At 43.2% G+C, this 21970-nt stretch overlaps 1 protein-coding gene across 1 annotated transcript in view; it reads left to right on the forward strand.

Annotated features, from left to right (window-relative positions):
* The window catches only part of NRP1 (neuropilin 1), a 323789-nt gene that overhangs the window by 91317 nt on the left and 210502 nt on the right, over nt 1-21970 (forward strand). The window contains exon 4 of the mRNA XM_030199076.1: nt 17311-17492. Within this exon, the coding sequence (XP_030054936.1) occupies nt 17311-17492 (182 nt within the window). The remainder of the gene's footprint in view (nt 1-17310; nt 17493-21970) is intronic.

Raw genomic sequence — 21970 nt, forward strand, 5'->3', positions numbered from 1 at the left:
CTGAGAGAGATAAAAAGGAAACACAAAGAATCAATTCATTTTTTAGTAGTAAAATTCTATAAATTGAATCTGGGGTATACTATAAGAAATAGATAAAAATCAAATACTTATCTGATATCTTTAGTGAAAGTCGTTGCTGATAAGGAGGTTCTGTAAACAAAGGGAAAGGTAATTACTATATTATAGGTAGTGTTTGTCTAGAATGAAAATACATTAAAATGTTAACCATTAGAAAGGTTGAGTAATACAAATGGTACCATTATAGGACAAAAGAATTTACAAGTTTTATTTGTTCACATTTTGTACTTAAATAAACATTGTTTGGTTTGCTTTAAAAGTCTGGTGTCCTTTCAGTTCAAGAATTATCCAAATTTAGTTTTTATTCCTCTCCTGTTCTTTGAGAACAGGAGACGAGGTTAGTGTATTTGATACCCCTCTCCCTGAGTGGCCAAAGAGTCCTGAGCGTGGTCACGACTACAAATAACTAACACTCAGAGACACTATAGCTGCCATCGCAGGCCTTATCAGGGAGGGTCGGTAACAATACTAAGCAAGCTCCTTCACTTGATCCAGGAATAGGTAAATTGTACTGGGTTTGGCACCCCCAAACATTTTGAAATGTTGGTGCCTATGCATGATGCTGATGCCAGGCAAAAGGACAGTACACACCACATCTTCCATCCAAACCATTACAAAATCACAAAAAAGGCAACGAGCATTCATACAATCCTAACTAGCTTTTGGATGACAGATGGGTGCAGCCCCAGTTCCCTATGTGCCATGGCAATCCTGTGTTCTAGTCAGCAGGTGCTTCGAAGTTGATTCATTTACAGTCGTCTTCTCAGTGTGGACGCATGTCTATGTATTGAAGGTGTTGTTTCCATATTAAAAATCTGAGAAACTTCCCGTGGCTTGACTGTGTCACTATGTAGGTATAAACTTTCTTCAGATCCAGGAAGCTTAACCTTGCTTCTTTTGGAGGAAAAGAATTAAGGACCATCTTGAACTCTTCTTTTACAAAAAAATGTGTTCACTGCCCTTAGATCAAGGATGGGGCAGAGTCTCCCTATTGTCTTTGGGATCAGGAAATACTTGCCAAAAGTTGTGAAAACAACCTGCGACCACCTAAACTTCAGGAACTCATTAAAAACCTACCTGTTCAAAAAGGCATACCCCGCCGACCCAACATAAATGCCTGCACTCTGCAACACAACATAACCAAAGCTTGCAATGGACACTACCTAATCTTTCCTCTCCTTGATTCCCATTGTAACTGAAACATATGTTCCTTACTCAACCACAATACCACCTGTATTGGTTTCTTTACCAGACTTGGCGAACGCCTCTACGGTACTATGTAAGCCACATTGAGCCTGCAAATAGGTGGGAAAATGTGGGATACAAATGTAACAAATAAATAAAATTCCCATCCTTATGCCTCAGGTGAGGCAGGTGCGGACGCATTGGTCTCTAGACTGAGGGGAGTTTCTGATGCTGAGAGTTCAGCCATGATCTTCTTTGGGGGCAATTCTGTAAGTAGCTGCCTAGTTGTAGGTGGCAAAAAGGCATGTATTTGGCAGCATTGTAGTTATTTACATGTGTAAGTAGCCACTTATGTGCATAAGTGGCCTATAGAATACTGACTAGTGGAAAAGTACGCATCATGATTTGTTGGCACGTACTTTGCAGGTGGGAGTGTGCATGGATGGAACTTGGGTGGAATATGGCAGAGCACAGAATTACATGCATAAATTATAGAATACTATTATATGCATTTATTATAGTTTACAACTGGGCAAAGGCATTTACATCTTCTACAGGGCTGATACAACTTTTCATGCCTTAAATATAAGCGCATGTTCAGTCACTTAAAAATGCTAGTCCTATATAATAATTCTCACCTCCAACGTTCTGTGCTTGGGACCGTGGCTCCTTGGCTGGAGGTGGTCTGTGAGGCAGACACGCACTGACGTCACTGACGTCAAAACAGCTGATTGCAAGGCAAGGGGAGGAGTGGCGTGTTTCCCTACTCCTCCTACTGCCTCGGAATCAGCTGTCACCCCCCCCCCCCCCCCGCGCTATGGCCCCCTCGAAACCCACCCCCTCCCGCGAACCTGTCGATCCCCCCCCCGCCGGAACGCCGAAAACTGCCGCCGCCGTTGTTATACTACCTTCCCTTCCCGTAGGTTGTTGAATCATCTTACAAAGTTTAACTCCGTGCGTCGTCAGACGCACGGAGTTAAACTTTCTAAGATGATTCAACAACCTACGGGAAGGGAAGGTAGTATAACAACGGCGGCGGCAGTTTTCGGCGTTCCGGCGGGGGGGGATCGACAGGTTCGCGGGAGGGGGTGGAAGAAAAAAAAAACGCATGTTGGGGGGAGAGAAGAGGGTGGCCAACCACAGCATGGATGCGAGCGGGGGGGGGGAAGAGGCCGGCCCAGGCTGGCACATGGGAGAGAGAGGAGCATGGATGCGAGGGGGGGGGTCATGGAAGGGAGAGAGGGGACTTGCTGGAAAAGGATGAATGGAGGCGGCAGGGGACAGAGGAGCATGGATGGCCATGGATTGGGAGGGCAGGCCTCAGGAAGAGAGGGCAATTGCTGGATAGGGAAAATGGAGGGGCCAGGTGACAGATGAGCATGGATGGGCATGGATTGGAAGGGCAGGACTCAGGGAGAGGGGAATTGCTGGATAGGGATGAATGGAGGGGACAGATGGGCATGGATGGATATGGATTGCAGGGCAGGCCTCAGGCAGAGAGGGGAAATGCTGGATAGGGAAAAATGGAGGGGCCAGGTGACAGATGAGCATGGATGGGCATGGATTGGAAGGGCAGGACTCAGGGAGAGGGGAATTGCTGGATAGGGAAAAATGGAGGGGCCAGGTGACAGAGGAGCATGGATGGGCATGGATTGGAAGGGCAGGACTCAGGGAGAGGGGAATTGCTGGATAGGGATGAATGGAGGGGACAGATGGGCATGGATGGATATGGATTGCAGGGCAGGCCTCAGGCAGAGAGGGGAAATGCTGGATAGGAATGAATGGAGGGGGCAGGTGACAGAGAAACATGGATGGCCATGGATTGGGAGGGCAGGGCTCAGGGAGAGAGGGCAAATGCTGGATAGGGAAAATGGAGGGGCCAGGTGACAGATGAGCATGGATGGGCATGGATTGGAAGGGCAGGACTCAGGGAGAGGGGAATTGCTGGATAGGGATGAATGGAGGGGACAGATGGGCATGGATGGATATGGATTGCAGGGCAGGCCTCAGGCAGAGAGGGGAAATGCTGGATAGGGAAAAATGGAGGGGCCAGGTGACAGATGAGCATGGATGGGCATGGATTGGAAGGGCAGGACTCAGGGAGAGGGGAATTGCTGGATAGGGATGAATGGAGGGGACAGATGGGCATGGATGGATATGGATTGCAGAGCAGGCCTCAGGCAGAGAGGGGAAATGCTGGATAGGGAAAAATGGAGGGGCCAGGTGACAGATGAGCATGGATGGGCATGGATTGGAAGGGCAGGACTCAGGGAGAGGGGAATTGCTGGATAGGGATGAATGGAGGGGACAGATGGGCATGGATGGATATGGATTGCAGAGCAGGCCTCAGGCAGAGAAATTGAAAATGCTGGATAGGGAAAAATGGAGGGGCCAGGTGACAGATGAGCATGGATGGGCATGGATTGGAAGGGCAGGACTCAGGGAGAGGGGAATTGCTGGATAGGGATGAATGGAGGGGACAGATGGGCATGGATGGATATGGATTGCAGAGCAGGCCTCAGGCAGAGAGGGGAAATGCTGGATAGGGAAAAATGGAGGGGCCAGGTGACAGAGGAGCATGGATGGGCATGGATTGGAAGGGCAGGACTCAGGGAGAGGGGAATTGCTGGATAGGGATGAATGGAGGGGACAGATGGGCATGGATGGATATGGATTGCAGGACAGGCCTCAGGCAGAGAGGGGAATTGCTGGATAGGGATGAATGGAAGGGCCAGGTGACAGAGGAGCATGGATTGGACTCACACTTTCACTCTGACTCTCAAACAGTCACTCTCACATACACTCTCCCAAACATACACACTCCGAGGAAAACCTTGCTAGCGCCCGTTTCATTTGTGTCAGAAACGGGCCTTTTTTACTAGTATTCTATAAAGAAATGTAGGCTTGATATAGACACCATAATTACCACTTTTAGCAGGCTTTCTGTTACAGAATTTCCCTCTTAGTACACAATCTGATGGGGGTTTTTTTGTTTTTCCCAAATGGGCATAGTCCACATCTGTTTTGTATTGTGCTAAGAACCCAGTTGTCTGACATTATACCAGGCTTCAGTTTACTTAAAACCTTACTCTTCTACCTCATGAACATATCTCAGAAAAAATACTGGAAATGTCTATCTAGATCCAGTCAAAACCCCATCCTAGGTTTTGGCTGGAGAGCTGGCTGTGGTTTTTTGGGTCCTCTGCTGGGATAAGAGCAAGATCCCTACTGGTGCAGAAGTGATCAAGGGGTCAGAGACTAAGGTCTTAAGGCCTTACTGTGAATAGAAATGTTTCCTCGGTTCCCATTCAAGAACTTCCTGGATGACAGCAAGTCAGAAATGGCTACAAAGAGGCTATGAAATGTTGAACAGTGGCCTTTGATCCGATCCACATTTTTATTGACCTCTTCTCAAAAAGGATCATTTCCTCTGTAAAACATGTCAATAAGCTTTTCCAGTTTACTGTATTTGAGATCCAAAGCCCATAACCATTAAAGTCTGTAGGCACTGAAATCCACTGCAAAACCTCTCTGCCATTTCCGAAAGATCATAGATCATCTGAATGTTTCACACACTCTTCCATTGTTCACTAGTGCCCTAAGGAAATCACATTTCTTTTGAAGAAGGAGCTCTGACAGATCTTCTACATTTCCAAAATGTTTCATATATAGTGGAAAAAAAGCTATACAGGAAGTGAGCATTCTGATAAGCTTTCTATCCAAGAACATCAAGGGGACTAGCATTCGTCCCAGTCTTATACTGAGGAGTGATTCCTCATCTGCTTGATGTTCTTGAGACCAAATTTGATTATCATCAACTGGTGTGGTAACTGATGCTTCTTAACTCTAAGAGCTTTCTTTGCTCTGTACATAGCCAGCCTTCTTTCTGATAGGTTTTACTGAGGGATTCCCACGTTTTCATCTTTGCATCTTTAAGGATGTTATGAAAGTACACTCTTGTTGTTTCCTTAGGAGGTCAAAACATTGGAAGAAGTCTAACATTTCTGTGCTGATTTCTATCTCCTTCTCCGAGAAAATTGAATGGTCTTTGTCATTTCCCTAACAAAATCAGTGAGGGAGCAATGGAGGTGAAGGGTCCAGGGGGAGATTGGTAGACTCCTCCTGATCAGAGCACTCTTCTGATCAGTGAGCATAATCCCAAGATTGCTCAGCCTCTGTTTCAGAAAAATGTTCCGTGGAGAGGTCTGAATACAAACTTGGCTGGTAGTCAAGGCCTCTGTGAGGTTTCCTCTTGTCTGGATATCAGGAAGCCTCTGAACCATTGGAGCACCTCCCCTCCGATACCATGTTTGTCCAGCAGTCTTAGCAGAATTTGGTGATCGACCATGTCAAAAGCACTTGGCATGTCAAATTGTAGAAGTAGGATTTTCTTGCCTTTGCTGATTTCCCACCTGAAGTTGGCCAGTAGGGTTGTGATTACTGTTTCCATGCTGAACTGTGGTCTGAACCCAGATTGGGAGTTATGGAGTATGGAGTAGTTGTTGAGGTAGTCAATGAGTTGTCTGAAAACCAGTCCTTCCGAGACCTTGGTTATGAGGGAGATGGAGGCCACAGGTCTGTAGTTCGAGACTGCACTGCTGCTCTTTTACATGTTCTTTGGGATTGGTCTTGGTACTATTCCTCCTCTTTCGGTTGGGATTAGTTCGTTGGTTAGCATGAACGATATGTGTGAGTGTATTTGATCTATGAAGTGTGCTGGGGCATCTTTCATTAGGTAGTTAGAGCAATTACCTAACATGCAGTAGGCTGTGGAGAACTTCCTCACAGAGTGCGTGACGGCTTCAAGTTTGGAGGGGGGGGGGGGGGGGGGTGAACGATGTCTAGGCTCTGTCTGCTACAACTCCTGCATGCTGTGCTTCCTGTTCTTCAATGTACTGTTCTAGATACCTGTTGTCTTGTATTAGTCCCTTTCTTAGGTGTACGATCTTCTTCTCTAAGTACTGTGCTAAGTCAAGAGCATATGGGGGACCCTCATTCACCAATATCACCGGGTCTGTGTCTAGTAGGCTATATACAAACCTATATAGGTTTTTTACATTTTTGTGGTCAGTTCCCACCTGCTGTCTGTAATAAACACATAAGCACTGCCACGCTGGGAAAAGACCAAAGGTCCATCAAGCCCAGCACTCTGTCTCTGACAGCGGCCAATCCAGGCCCCAAGAACCTGGCAAAAAACCCAAAATTTAATAACGATCAATGGACTTTTCCTTCAGAAATCTGTCCAGACCCCCTTTAAACTCAGCAAGGCCAGCTGCCATCACTACCTTCTCCGGCAATGAGTTCCAGAGTCTAACTACGCGCTGAGTAATGAAAAACTTTCTCCGATTTGTTTTAAACCTACCACATTCTAATTTCATCTTGTGTCCCCTGGTTCTATTATTGTTAGAAAGCGTAAACAAACGCTTCACATCTGTCCGCTCTATCTCGCTCATTATTTTGTAAACCTCTATCATATCACCTCTCAGCCGCCTTCTCTCCAGGCTAAAGAGTTCTAGCTGTCTTAACCTCTCCTCATAGGGTAGTCGTCCCATCCCTTTTATCATTTTTGTCGCCCTTCTCTGCACCTTCTCCAATTCCTTTATATCTTTTTTGAGATGAGGCGACCAGAACTGAACATAATACTCCAGGTGCGGTCGCACCATGGAGCGATATAACGGCATTATAACATCCTCATGCTTGGTTTCCATCCCTTTTCTAATAATACTCAACATTCTGTTCGCCTTCTTAGCCGCCGCAGCACATTGAGCTGAAGATTTCAACGTCCTATCCACGATGACTCCCAGATCCCTTTCTCGGTCCGTAACTCCTAACGCGGAACCTTGCATAACATAGCTGTAATTCGGGTCCCTCCTTCTCACATGCATCACTTTGCACTTGTCAACGTTGAAATTCATCTGCCATTTGGACGCCCAATCCCCCAGTCTCACGAGGTCTTCTTGTAATTTTTCCACACTCCTCCCGCGACGAGACGACCCTGGATAATTTTGTGTCATCTGCAAATTTAATTACCTCACTAGTTACTCCCATCTCGAGGTCATTTATAAATATGTTAAAAAGCAGCGGTCCCAGCACAGACCCCTGAGGGACCCCACTAACCACCCTTCTCCATCGAGAATAATGGCCATTTAACCCTACTCTCTGCTTCCTATCCTTTAACCAGCTCTTAATCCATAATAATATCTACAAGATGAGTATAATGTCTTATACTCATCTTGTAGGCATTTATTGCATTTTTCCATGCAAGTCTTGACTCCTCGGTTTTGTGTTTCTGAAGTCTCCATTCTAGTTTCCTACACTGGCTTTTTAGTTTTCTCAGTTCCTCATAGAACCAGAGGAAAGATTTTGTTCTGTATTGTTTTCTCTTCTTCAGTAGGGCAATTTCATCCAGTATAGTTTTGCATTTCTCATCCCAGGCCATGAGGAATTCTGTGGTCGCGGTCGGTAAATGTTTGGTGTTGTCATGGATTCTGTCCCAGAGCTCTTCACAGTTGATCTTGCCTCAGGATTCATGTTGAGTCAGGATTTTCCTGGTGTGAGTTGAGATTTGCCTCCAGTATAGTATTAGATGAAGTCTGTGGTGATCTGACCAAGGTATTTTCTCCCAGTTGTGGTCGCCCACACATAGGTCTTGGTTGGCAGTGAATCTGTAGGTTAGGAGATCCAGTGTGTGTCCTTTAATGTGGGTGATATTTTATGTGTGTATGTTTTTACTGTTAGTGTATATTTTTTAAATAAAGTTTTGTATATTATTGTTTTATATATGGTTGACTTCTGACCGTCAGTTGTTTCCAACCTGACATTTACTGTAGTTAGGCAGATCATAAATAAATAAATTAAAATAAATAAATACATTAGACAAAGATTACAGTTCTGTCTTTGTTTTTATTTCTTTCATGTTGTAGTAAAGACAGCAGGGGGGTTTATTTATAGAATAAGACTTCCATTGTTCATCACGTCAGATGCTTATTCTGCCACACCTTCTCAAAAATTCTCTTTGTATCTAAACTGTGGCTTACCCAACATACAATAAAACAAAGAAGCTCACATCAACATGAAATGAGGAAATGGCATATTCAGACCAAGGTTTCGGAGTAATTATCATTCAGTATGGACTATTTTTCTTGACTTCTTTTTACCATATCAAAATCAGACTTTATTTTCTATATTTGATCTACTCCATATGTGGTTAGATCTTCATTTTCCTGTGACTGGTAAATTGATAATATTAAGGCAGTATGCATTTTCCAATTAAGTTGCTATGAAATCATTTAGGGGCCCTTTTACTAAGCGGCGCTAAGCACTAATGCATGCTAACCATGCGCTAAAAGGCTTTACTGTGGGATGCGCTCAGACTTCCCACGGTAGTTCTAGGATCAGCACGGGCAAAAAAAATAGGTTTTCTTTTGTAGCATAGGGGCATGTTTAGAGGCAGAGAGGCACGTTCTGTGCTAATCAGGTAGTGTGGGTAAATCACCACATGCTGCCCAATTAGCACTGGGTTAGTATGTAAGACCTTAACGCCTAGTAAATAGTTAGCAATAAAGTCTCACACGCTAATGGTCATGCAGTAATTGGGAAATTAGCACATGGCCATCAATGGGGAAATAGAAATTGCGGCCATTTTACAGCAGCACTAAAAGTGGCCTCAGCGTGTGGGAAAGCCCCGCATTACTGATTCTGCAGGCCGCTTTTTAGCGCAGCGTAATAAAAGGGCCCCCTTAAGATGCAGTGTGTAACTGACTCAGCAGCTAACATTTTCTAGTCTGGTTTGTTATATAATTCTGCTAAATATGGGACTGGGAGCACAATTAAACTAGAAGCCAGATATGCTAAGCATTCTTCCTAGAAGCATTATGGAGATGATTGACTAAAGGGTCCTTTTACTAAGCTGCGATAAGGACTAACGTGTGCTTACTGCAGGGCGCACTCAGGCATCCTGTGGTAATTTTTTCAAGTGTGCATGCTACCCACGCCCTAAAAAATAAAATATATTTTTTAGTGCTTGGAGCAATTCTGGGGGCAGAGTGTGAGCGTGTTCTGCACTTATCGGCTAGAGCAGCTAAATGATTATCACATGGTTAGCACGTGAGCCCTTACCCCCTACATAATAAGTGGTGGTAGGGGCTCACGCACTAATGGCCACACGCTAATGAGAAAATTAGCACATGGCCATTAATGGGGAAAATTGAAAAATCATCCATTTTAATCCCGGCAGTAAAAAAATGGACCTTATAAGTACATAAGTACATAAGTAATGCCATACTGGGAAAAGACCAAGGGTCCATCGAGCCCAGCATCCTGTCCACGACAGCGGCCAATCCAGGCCAAGGGCACCTGGCAAGCTTCCCAAACATACAAACATTCTATAGATGTTATTCCTGGAATTGTGGATTTTTCCCAAGTCCATTTAGTAGCGGTTTATGGACTTGTCCTTTAGGAAACCGTCCAACCCCTTTTTGAACTCTGCTAAGCTAACCGCCTTCACCACTTTCTCCGGCAATGAATTCCAGAGTTTAATTATACGTTGGGTGAAGCAAAAGTTTCTCTGATTTGTTTTAAATTTACTACATTGAAGTTTCATCGAATGCCCCCTAGTCCTAGTATTTTTGGAAAGCGTGAACAGACGCTTCACATCCACCTGTTCCACTCCACTCATTATTTTATATACCTCTATCATGTCTCCCCTCAGCCATCTCTTCTCCAAGTTGAAAAGCCCTAGCCTCCTTAGTCTTTCTTCATAGGGAAGTCGTCCCATCCCCGCTATCATTTTAGTCGCCCTTCGCTGCACCTTTTCCAATTCTACTATATCTTTCTTGAGATGCGGCGACCAGAATTGAACACAATACTCAAGGTGCGGTCGCACCATGGAGCGATACAATGGCATTATAACATCCTCACACCTGTTTTCCATACCTTTCCTAATAATACCCAACATTCTATTCGCTTTCTTAGCAGCAGCAGCACACTGAGCAGAAGGTTTCAGTGTGTTATCGACGACGACACCCAGATCCCTTTCTTGGTCCGTAACTCCTAACGTGGAACCTTGCATGATGTAGCTATAATTCGGGTTCTTTTTTCCCACATGCATCACCTTGCACTTGCTCACATTAAACATCATCTGCCATTTAGCCGCCCAGTCTCCCAGTCTCGTAAGGTCCTCTTGTAATTTTTCACAATCCTGTCGTGATTTAACGACTTTGAATAACTTTGTGTCATCAGCAAATTTAATTACCTCGCTAGTTACTCCCATCTCTAAATCATTTATAAATATATTAAAAAGCAGCGGTCCTAGCACGGACCCCTGAGGAACCCCACTAACTACCCTTCTCCATTGTGAATACTGCCCATTTAACCCCACTCTCTGTTTCCTATCCTTCAACCAGTTTTTAATCCACAATAGGACATTTCCTCCTATCCCATGACCCTCCAATTTCCTCTGTAGCCTTTCATGAGGTACCTTGTCAAATGCCTTTTGGAAATCCAGTTACACAATATCAACCGGTTCCCCTTTGTCCACATGTTTGTTTACTCCTTCAAAGAATTGAAGTAAATTAGTCAGGCAAGATTTCCCCACACAAAAGCCGTGCTGACTCGGTCTCAGTAATCCATGTCCTCGGATGTGCTCTGTAATTTTGTTTTTAATAATAGCCGCTACCATTTTCCCCGGCACTGATATCAGACTCACCGGTCTATAATTTCCCGGATCTCCCCTGGAGCCTTAGTGTGCAGGAATGATTTACGTAAGGATGCGCTAAGGCCACTTTTTATCGCAGTTTGGTAAAAGGGCCCCTCATTTTTTGTTTTCCCATTCTGTGTCTATAGGAAAAGACTTCCTTGATTCAGGCCAGAAATGGGAGCCATCCCTTTGTACATCTGTCAAAACTCTTCCATTTGTTCTAACTATGATAAGTTATTATAAAGGCTATTAAAAAGCAAAGCACGGTGATAATGTTTAACTAATGTTTTCTGTTTCACATCTAATGAATGTCAACATGAACTTTATAAGGATAATTTTATAAAACATTTCTGCACGTACAGTGTGTTTTATTAATGGAAAATAGCTTCTTTAAAATGGCACAGGGTAGTAAAGGTGCATAAAAAGGTGGTACACCAAAAGATAACGCCTCCTTGTATGTCATCTGGGTGTAAGTGTTTCTGGAGGTGAAACTGAGGAGGAGCAAGTACAGAGTTCTGAAATATGAATGTACTTTATAAAATAACAGTGTGCACATAGCAGTTGTAAATTTGTGCAAGAATATTATAAGGGAGAGTCTTGAAAGCCTTTTTAATGGCACCTATGTTGCTTTTATTAAATTAAGGGGTCCTTTTACCAAGCTGTGGTAAAAGGGGGCCTGTGCTGGAATCAGCGCATGTTTAATGTGTGCTGTGGCCCCCTTTTACCGCAGCTTTTTTGTTTTAAGAAATGGCCATGCAGCAAGAGAACCACTTACCGCAAGGCCATTTTGTGTGGGGAGGGGGGGGAGGGAGCACTTACCGCCACCCATTGAGATGGTGGTAAGGGCTCCTGCGCTAACCTGGCGATAAGCGAGCAGCACGTGGCATTGCCCAATTACTGCCAGGTAAACACCAGCACTACAAAAATAAATATATATTTTTAGTCCGAAATGCTGGGGGTGGGAACTTCCACCGGGCTGCTGTGGTAGCCTAGTGGTAGTTCCAGATTAGCGAGCGGTAAGCCTGCGTTGGGCTTACCGCCACTTCATAAAAGACCCCCCTAAGTATTTAAATAAGCTTTTTAAAAAGAAACCTTTTAAAAAGCTATTATGAAATTATTCCTTACATGGTTTTCCTTCAATCAAGATTGAAACAAACATAGCAACAAGTTTAATTTAGGTATTTGTAGTCCACCTTTGTGACTTTACAACCAAACAAAATAAAGCCTACAGAAGTATATATTAACTGCTTGAAAATAGGTATGTAATGGGTGTTTACCTGTAAAAAAAAGCCCTTTAGAACCCTTTTCACCCCCCGCATGTAGGGAATAGTGCACAAAAGGGGCAATTCTATAAATGGGCAGCACAAATTTGTAACCCAGATGCAGTGAACTGAACACTAACCCCTTAGATTATATATATGGCAACTAAAGTTGTGTACGCAAATTTGGTAGTACCGCCAAATTGCGCATGCAACTTAATTGTTTAACCTATCAATCGATGCTGATAATTGGCAAGAACAAGCAATTATTGGCACTAATTAGAATTTATGCGCACAATTTTCTAAGGGCCCCTTTTACGAAGTTGTGGCAAAAAGGGGCCTGCGCTGGCATCGGTGCATGTTTTTGATGCATGCCGAGGCCTCTTTTTACCACAGTGGGTAAAAGGCAGATCTTTCTTTTTTTCAGGAAATGGCCGTGCGGCAAGTGAAGCACTTGCCATGCGGCCATTTTGGGGAGAGCACTTACCGCCACCCATTGAGCTGGCGGTAAGTGCCCCCACACTAACCCGGTGGTAACCGGGCAGTGCGTGGCACTACCCAATTACCACCGGGAACACACTGGCGCTACCCCCAAAAAATATTTTTGTAGCGCCAGATATGATGCGTGATGGGGTAGAAACTACCGCCGGGCTGCTGCGGTAGCCCATTCTTGTAAAGTGGTGCATGTAAATTCTAATGTGCTGATCTCAAAAAGAGTTGTGGCCATGGGATGGGCAGGGGCAGGTCATAGGTGATTCTAGAAATTACGCACATTGCTATAGAATGCGCAGAATCCGCACCTAAGTTAGTCACAGACATTTATAGCAGGTTTTAGTTGGTGTAATTGGTCACACCAAAATTTAGTCACGGGTCTAGGTGCTTGCATATTCTATAACTGCGCCTAACGTTTATAGAATAGCGTTAAATCATTTTTTTTCTACGACGTGTTTTTCAATGCCATATATAGAATCTAGTCCTAATTCTAGCGCTATAGAAATGATAAGTAGTAGTAGTAGTAATTCTATAACAGCATCTGGGCGCCCAGATTTCATTATAGAACACTAGTGTAAGTTGGCAATCACATGCCTACATTTAAGTGCACCCACTTACATCATTTCAACAGTAGGCAGAAATGTGGCACTTTAATGCATAACTTTCAGTTGCAAGTGTAAGTGTTTGACTCATATCATGCACATATTTATGTTTTGCTAGTCATTTTTTAAATTCATGACTGTGAACTCAGTAATATTAATTAAGTTATTTTGATGTGTTTTGTACTATAGTATTACTCATTTCTATTTGGGATCTGCTTGATTTGTCATTGTTAGATATTTTATAAAGGCAGCATACATTTATGTCCCTTTATAAAATAGGCTTCTAGAATAATCCCCAGTTGCACATAAATGGCTTCACACCAAATTACACTTACTCTGAAGCAGGTGCCACTTTCTGCATTTACTTTGTGTGGAGACATGTGTACCCTGCATATCTGCCCCAGCTCCACTCATACATCTACACCCCTACATGTGGTCCATGTAAAATCCAAGTATTGTGGTCAGCATGCATACTTCTCCATGTGCATATACCAAAGTGCATATATCCATGCAATATTTCATGTATGTAAAGCCTGCTTCACATGCAAAAAATGCTTTATAAATTTACTTCCAATGAGAGTAATTTCCTGTTTGAAAATTGCCCATCTTTTCTGCGGGTAGAAGTACATGTTACCGATTCTCTGAATTTCTGTGACTATCAGAACCTATTGTTTAGCCTCAACTATGGTGTCACAAAAGCTTGCACCCTAGTTGACTGCCCCAGTGGGCTTTGATCCTGGTGAACTGGGTTTGATTCCCACTGCAGCTCCTTGTCACTCTGGGCAAGTCACTTAGGGGGGGTCCTTTTATTAAGGTGCGCTGAAAAATGGCTTGCGGTAATCTAGGTGTGGGTTTTGGTCACGCGCCAATCCATTTTTCAGTGCACCTGTAAAAAAAAGCCCTTTTTAAAATTTTTGCTGAAAATGGACGTGCAGCAAAATCAAAATTGCCACGTTTCCATTTTGGGTCTGAGACCTTACCAGCAGCCATTGACCTAGTGGTAAAGTCTCACGTGGTAACTGGGCGGTAATGACCTACACGTGCCAAATGCCACTTGGCGCGCATAGCTGACACGCACCAGAAAGAAAAAAGATTTTTCAGACGTGCATAGTGGACGCTCACCGATAATGAAATTCCAGCAAGGGCCACGTGGTAGCCAGGTGGTACCTCCATTTTGGCGCACGTTGAGCGCGCGTAGATGCTTACACGCCTTAGTAAAAGGGCCCCAGGTATAAAATAAGTGTCTGTATGTAAATGTAAACTGCTTTGAATGTAACCACAGAAAGGCGGTATATCAAGTCCCATTCCTTTCCCCTTTCCTTTCCCTTAATGTTTAAGCCAACAACCCTGCTGGTCAAAAGTCATGGGTTACACTGAATCAGTTGCTGCTGAGCAAGTACAGTAAGAGAGAGCTTTTTCAGTGTGGAAAATATTGGAATAGTGTAGAAAGCTGGATTATTATTCATTAGAGATTCATTTATAGTTCATAGGAGATATGTTTAAGGGTAGACTATAGAAATGAAAAGACGGTTCTTGAAGAATTCCTGCTGAATGCACGGTGGAATTTTACAGTATGAAAAGAATGCTATGCATTATTCATTGTTCACAAAATCATCATAGTCAAAAGCCCACAATCTAGCATTGCAAAATTATACTCGTAAGATTTCTTTTTTGCTCTGAAGTGGTTGTTAGAGTCGGCTTTATCTGCAATCATAATGTATGTCATTCTTATTAATTTCACATTGCCAGATGATGTCTACCATTGCTTCCTGGCCTTTCATTTTACTAAATATTGGTGTGCTGTCTAGCTTCTATTCTGCCATTCTGTGCACACTAGAATAAGTCAACTACTAGATACTGTGGCTCTAAGTAAATCCATAGTTCACAAAAATAGATCCTAACAGAAGAAATGAAGCAGAGGAGGCCCTGATCCTGTCTTAATATTCAGCGAAAGATGGCTGGTTATCTCTGCTGAATATTAGTGCTTGGTGCATAGCGGCTAACTGGCTATATTGCGTAATATAAACAGCTAGCCATGAATAATCAGTGCTTCACCAAGGGGCCCTTTTACTAAGCCACATAAGCGCCTATGCGCACCTAACATGTGCCAACATAGAGTTACCACCTGGCAGTGGTATAGCAAAGGCGGGGCGGTGGGAGCGGTTCGCCCCGGGTGCACGCCGCTGGAGGTGTGTCGGCTCCGCTGGTTCTCACTGGTGCTGATGCTCCCCCACTGCCGGATCGCTGTTCAAAATGGCCGCCGATACTTACAAGGGCGGCCTCCAAGACTTCAGCAGTCTCGGCGGCCATTTTCAACAGTGATCTGGCAGCGTGGGAGCGTCAGCACCAGCGCCAGCAGCGGGCAGGCAGGACCGTGGATCTTTCCTACCTGCCCCGAAGATTTCGTTACACAACCTGGGTGGATGAAGGAGGGGCAGGTGAGAGAGCAGGGTCGCTGGACATGGGTGGCTGGAGGGGGGGGCAGGGGTAGAGCAGGGTTGCTGGACATGGGTGGCTGCAGGGGGAGCAGGGGGAGAGGAGGGTCGCCGCTGGACATGGGTGGCTGCAAGGGGGGCAGGGGAGAGCAGGGTCGCAGGACATGGGTGGCTGGAGGGGGCAGGGGAGAGGAGGGTCGCTGGACATGGGTGGCTGCAGGGGGGCAAGGGGAGGGGAGGGGAGGGTCGCTGGACATGGGTGGCTGCAGGGGGGCGAGGAGGGTCGGTGGACAGGGGTGGCTGGAGGGAGGGGGTGAGTGGGGTCCTAAGACCAGAAAGGTGGGGGTGGAAGGGGGGCCTCAGACCATAAAGGGAGGGGGAGGGGGCGCACACTCACACACACTCACTCACTCACTCTCTGTCTATCACATCACTGTCTCTGACACACTCTCTGTCTATCACACACAATCTCTCTCAAACATACACTCCGAGGAAAACCTTGCTAGCGCCTGTTTCATTTCTGACAGAAACAGGCCTTTTTTACTAGTATATATATATATACACACACACACACACACAAGACTAAATTCTATAAATGGTGCCTAAAAAATTGACGCAAAAGAAAATAGTGCTTAGCGCTATTCTGTAAATGGTGCTTAATGTTAGGCACCATTTATAGGATAGCTCTTAGTGCCAGGAATCATGACTACATTTAGGTATGACCATTTACACCAATGAGACCTTGGTGTAAATCCTTGTGCCTAAATTTGGCTTGAACCCCCTTTATTCTATAACAATGCGCATATATTAAAGGAACGCACCCGTTTTGCCCATGACCCTCCCATGACCACGCCTCCTTTTTGAACCCGCATGTAAAATTTACACACAGAACCCACACCTAAATTTGCATGCGTAGATTTTAATTTAACTCCAATTAGCACCAATATTGCTTGTTAAGAAGCCAATTGTTGGTGCTATTTGGCTCGTTATTCAATTAAATTGTACATGCAATTTTTTGCAACTTTTATAGAACTGCATGTTTTTTAGCACCAATTTTTAAGACGCCATTTATAGAATTCAGCCCACTGTGTAAACAACACACATACCTCTCTAGATAGATAGATACAGTAGATAGATGTGTGTGTGTGTGTGTGTGTGTGTGTGTGTGTGTGTGTGTGTGTGTGTGTGTGTAAAACTTTCACTGCTGTAGCACCTACACAGTTATCAGTTTCTCAGGCTTCCTCTGTTCTAGTGGAGACGTTAGAGTGTATTTATCTAGCACTATTCCAGCACTGATTCCATAGTCCATTGCTCTGGTGATGTATTTCTTGAACCTCCAGAATGTATTTGTTAACAGTGTTATTTTTTATCATCTATCCTTCTAAAAGGGTCTTTATTGTATTTGTGGTCTGTTTTGGTCTGGTGCATGGGAAATGCAGTTTTTAAACCCCTTCACGATAATTTGTTTAAATGGGCTTTTCTGCTGCCGGCTTCTGAAGTAATCAGATCAGCAGGAGCTTCTTCCCTGAAAGCTAATTCCTGCTTTTCTATTTATCCACCAGGTACGACTACGTGGAAGTGATCGATGGGAACAATGCAAATGGGCGACTGGCAGGAAAATTTTGTGGAAAGATTGCTCCTTCTCCTCTGGTTTCCACAGGCCAATTCTTCTTTATCAGATTTGTGTCTGATTATGAAACTCATGGAGCAGGATTCTCCATTCGCTATGAAGTTTTCAAGACAGGTTAGTAAAGCGATCCATTGCTAAGCGCCTGATGATCGAGAATTACTTGTCACAGAGTAGGTGCTTATCAGAAGACTGACTTACAAGGTACAAGAGAAAAATGAACTTGACAATCCAGTAGTATATTTGATTTGTTTTATTAACTTAATATGCCTCTTCAGAATACATTGTGGCACATTACAGTTAAAACATAACACAGTTAAATGGCACAATAAGTAAGTCACAAAGCATTAAAAGCCTTCTACCTTTGTTTAAAGTGTTCTTCGTTCAATATTGCCTTGAGCAGTTTCTTAAAGTGCAAATAATTTAAGGTTTCCCTTCAATACAAGAGGATTTGGAGGTCATGCATAGGAAAATGCCCTTGCTCAAATGGATGACAAAATGAATCACGGACAGAGATGGTAATGCAATGCACCTTGTTGTGAGATATTCAGAAGCTAAGTTGACTCATACTTCTTTAAACAATCAAGGCAATTTAAAATCAGACTTTCACTTCCACAGTGTAATATGAGGTAAGTGTAGATAGCATTACAGTAATCTAATGTACTTAGCACTAGTGCTTCTGTGACCTTAATTAGATTTGCCTTCTCCAAATAGCCCCGTAGTTTAAGAATTAATTGTAAGTTAAAGAAACATGAATCAACAACCATTAAAATTTGCTTTACTCTTGTAATGTATTCCACATCCTGTAACTGCATTCCCACTAAAGAGGAAGGTGTGGTCAATCAGACTGTGTCTGCTGCTAGTAGTCAGTTTGATTTCTGTTTGCATTGTTATCGAGCTCATGCAGAAGACCAAAGGTTACTTTTCTATCATTATTTTTTAGCAAATTCTGTTTTTGGTCAATTAAAACCATACCCCCTGATGCAGGCATCCACCAAATCATGGCTGCATTGGGTTTGTGTTCAATCAGAATGCTTTCATGTGCCATACTAGTATTTCATTGTCTTTGTTTAACCACCCCTATGCTGACCACTATGTGCTTTTTTTCTGCCTCTCTTTTGGACTACCGGCCTTGACTAGCCAGATTTAGTTCAGCTGCAGTGGTTGGCCTTCTAAAATAACATTAACCACTTCGGCTGATTATCGGCAAGTCGGTGCTTGAACATGTAAACCACCTTGTCTTGCAAGCTAATGTACAACACTATCTTTGAAAATTTTTGTATGTTTTCCCAGTTAAAATTTTCAAAACTTGCTGATTTTTTTCAATCTTCAATGTTATTTATTTATATGTAGAATATGCTTACATAGACACAAAAAAGAGGGTAAAACAGCATACAAAATAATACAGAAACAAAAAAGCAACACTGGGCCTTCAGGATTGAGATGATCAAAGTCTCTTGTTTATTAATTGATGGATAGACCCGACACGGGTCTATCCATCAATTAATAAACAAGAAACTTTGATCATCTCAATCCTGAAGGCCCAGTGTTACTTTTTTGTTTCTGAATATGCTTACATAAACAGAAGCTATAAAATGCACATTATGACATGAATAATGAAAAATATATGTGCAATGATTAGTGGCCAGTGGACAATATAAGACCAGTCAGTCTGCGATAGTCCTTAAGAGAATCTATGAGCACATAAATATATTTTACATCATTTGTTACAAGCTCTGAAAGTATTTAACAGTAGTTATTATGTCTACATATGGGGTTTGTGTTATGTGAGTATTCTAATTATTTACATGCATATTTGGTGCATACATTTGAGTGCTTTATTTGTAGATTTACCCCTATATGTGCCTGTATTTTAGGTGCAAACTCTCCACCAGCCGTGCAGCTAGTGTAGATGCTCACGCTAACAGATGTACATAGATTACAATAACTTATCATTTGCATGCATAGCTTTGTGCCCCACCCATAATCCACTCAGACTCCATCCGTGTGTAGGCCCAACTTTAAAGTACGTGCCATCACACGGGGAGGTCTGTCTGCTCTCCCTTTCCCCTGTATGCTGTCCTCTAGTCGGCGGGAGGTGGCAAGCAACAAGTCTTACCTACTTCCTCCTCCACTGCTTTTTTTTTTTCGCTCTGTAGTTAGAACCACACAAGGCCTATTTAAAAAAAAAAAATGTTCATACTACAATGGGAGGCCCATCAGTGGAATAATCCTGCTCTGGTGATCAGTAAGCAAGATTTCAGCTGACCCTAACCAGCTGAAAGCTCTTCTAAATCTATACAGTCACAATGCCATACATAGGCACTTAAGGGTAAATATTCAGCAGGCAGCAGTGAGCAATTTTTCAGCCACTGCTGGCTTTAGGCCTGAATATCTGATGCCAGGCCATATCTGGGCACTGGTATTGACTATCCCGGTGTGTGAAGATAGATGACATTTATCTGGTTAAGGACCAATATTCAGCCCTTAACCAGATGGGTAAAGCTGGAGAAATCCATAGTTCACAAAAATAGATTCTAACAGAAGAAATGAAGCGTCAGATTTGTCTGAGTATCTTATTTGGTTAAGTGCTAAATATTGGCACTTACCCGCATAATTTCCAAATCCTCCCCAATTTCACTGCCCACAACATAGATTCTATATATCGCACCTAAAAAAATCGATGCTGAAACAAAATACGCCTAGTTGTATTGTATAAAGTATGCTTAAATTCAGGTGTACTTTAGAATAAGCAAAACTTTCTGTGCGGTTTATAGAATACACCAAGCACCTGTCTGCTTGGTTAAATTTAGCCATGGGCTAAGTAAAACTTGGTGTAAATACCGAGGCCTAAATTAAGCATGGACCGGGTGTATTATATAACCATGCGCATAGATTTTAGAAATGCCTACAATCCACCCATTTCACACCCATGGCCACGCCCCCTTTCCAACTATGTGACTTAGAATTTACACGCATCACAGTATAGAATATGCTTAGGCAGTTCTGCGCATAAATTCTAATTAATGCCAGTTAGTGTCAGTAATTATTAAGTGGTAATTATTGCCGCTGATTGGCTTGTTAAGTAATTAAGCTGCGCATGCAAATCCAGACTACGACTGGATTTGCGCACGCAGCTTAAGTCGCACTATATAGAATTCTGGGGTTAGAGAGGATATTCAGCAGCACTGTCTGATTAAGTGCCACTGAATATCCCCGGATCATAGGAGCCAACTTTTCAAAATTACTGGGGGTGCTAAACTCAGAGTAAATTGTCGCTCATTGTCTACAATGAAAAAGTTTGCTCAATATCGAGGGTTCTGAATCACCCACAGAATTGGCTCCTATACCCTGGATAGCCCTGCACAGGCATTTTAACTGGGCAGAAGCCTCTGCTACCAGGTTAAATTGCTACAAATATCAACCCCTTGGCCTTTTTCTTCTATATCTCAGTGGCCACAGGACACTTTTGTTAAATATCTAATGAACAGGCAGGTGAAGGGGAGAATCCAACATGGAACACTTTTTAAAAAATATTGAATGGGGTCAAGGGGGATCAGGAAAGGGGTCAGATTCCCCATGTAAGTAGTGTGAGCAGGAAGGAAAATCTGGTGGCAAACAATTTTTAAGCATGGGTGGGTGGAGAGAGTTCAGGAGGGGTGCTCTGTAATCTCCCAGAATCCAGTAGCACTACTCAGTTCACTACAGAGTTCATAGTGAAACTGATAGAGAAGAGTGCAGCCACAACTGAGAAATGCTACTTTCCTCCCAACAGTGGGGAGGAAGAGGGCTAAGATTTTATTGGGGGGAGAAAGGATTATAGTTGGGGGCAGGGGAGAGCACAGCAATGACTTGATTTTTAGTGCCTTGTAAAACTCTTTCCACCTTTGTACAGTTTTCAAATTTTGCTGTCTAAAAAATACACAATTCAGAATGTATTAGAGTGGGAATATCTACACAACATACTCTCCACTTCCAATATGTAAGAACAATTATAGAAGTACTCGAAAAATAATTAACAAGAAACCAAAACCTCTTAATTGTATTTTCACACCCTTTGTCACTGCAAACCCAAATTAGTTCCAGTTTTAAAACCTGTCTTAAAAGATCCATCAAAAGTTAAATGGAGCCCATCTGTGTCCATTCATAATAATTGAACCGATTCAAATATGCCTAAGATGAAGAACCAGGCTGTTTGTGTTCTATTAAATGGACTTAAAGCAAAAGCCTAAAGATGCTGAATACGGACCTGGTGACAAAACTCTGGGATAAACTTATTCAAAGGTAACCTTGAGGAGAACTAAAAGAACATTAAGGGGGCATTGCAAGGCTGATTTTCCATGACTCTGTATAATTCCCTTATACACTAAGGGGCCCTTTTACTAAGCCGCATAAGCGTTTACGCATGCCCAATGCGCACCAAAATGGAGTTACCTCCCAACTACCATGTGGCTCTTGCGGTTATTTCATTTTTGGCGCACGTCAGATACGTGCATCTGAAAAAATAACGGACGAGCACCAAGTGGCATTTGGAGCACGTAGGTCATTACCACCCATTTACTGCATAAGTCTTTACCACTAGGTCAATGGCTGGC

This window comes from Microcaecilia unicolor, chromosome 1, assembly GCF_901765095.1.
Source record: "Microcaecilia unicolor chromosome 1, aMicUni1.1, whole genome shotgun sequence".
Lineage (NCBI taxonomy): Eukaryota > Metazoa > Chordata > Amphibia > Gymnophiona > Siphonopidae > Microcaecilia > Microcaecilia unicolor.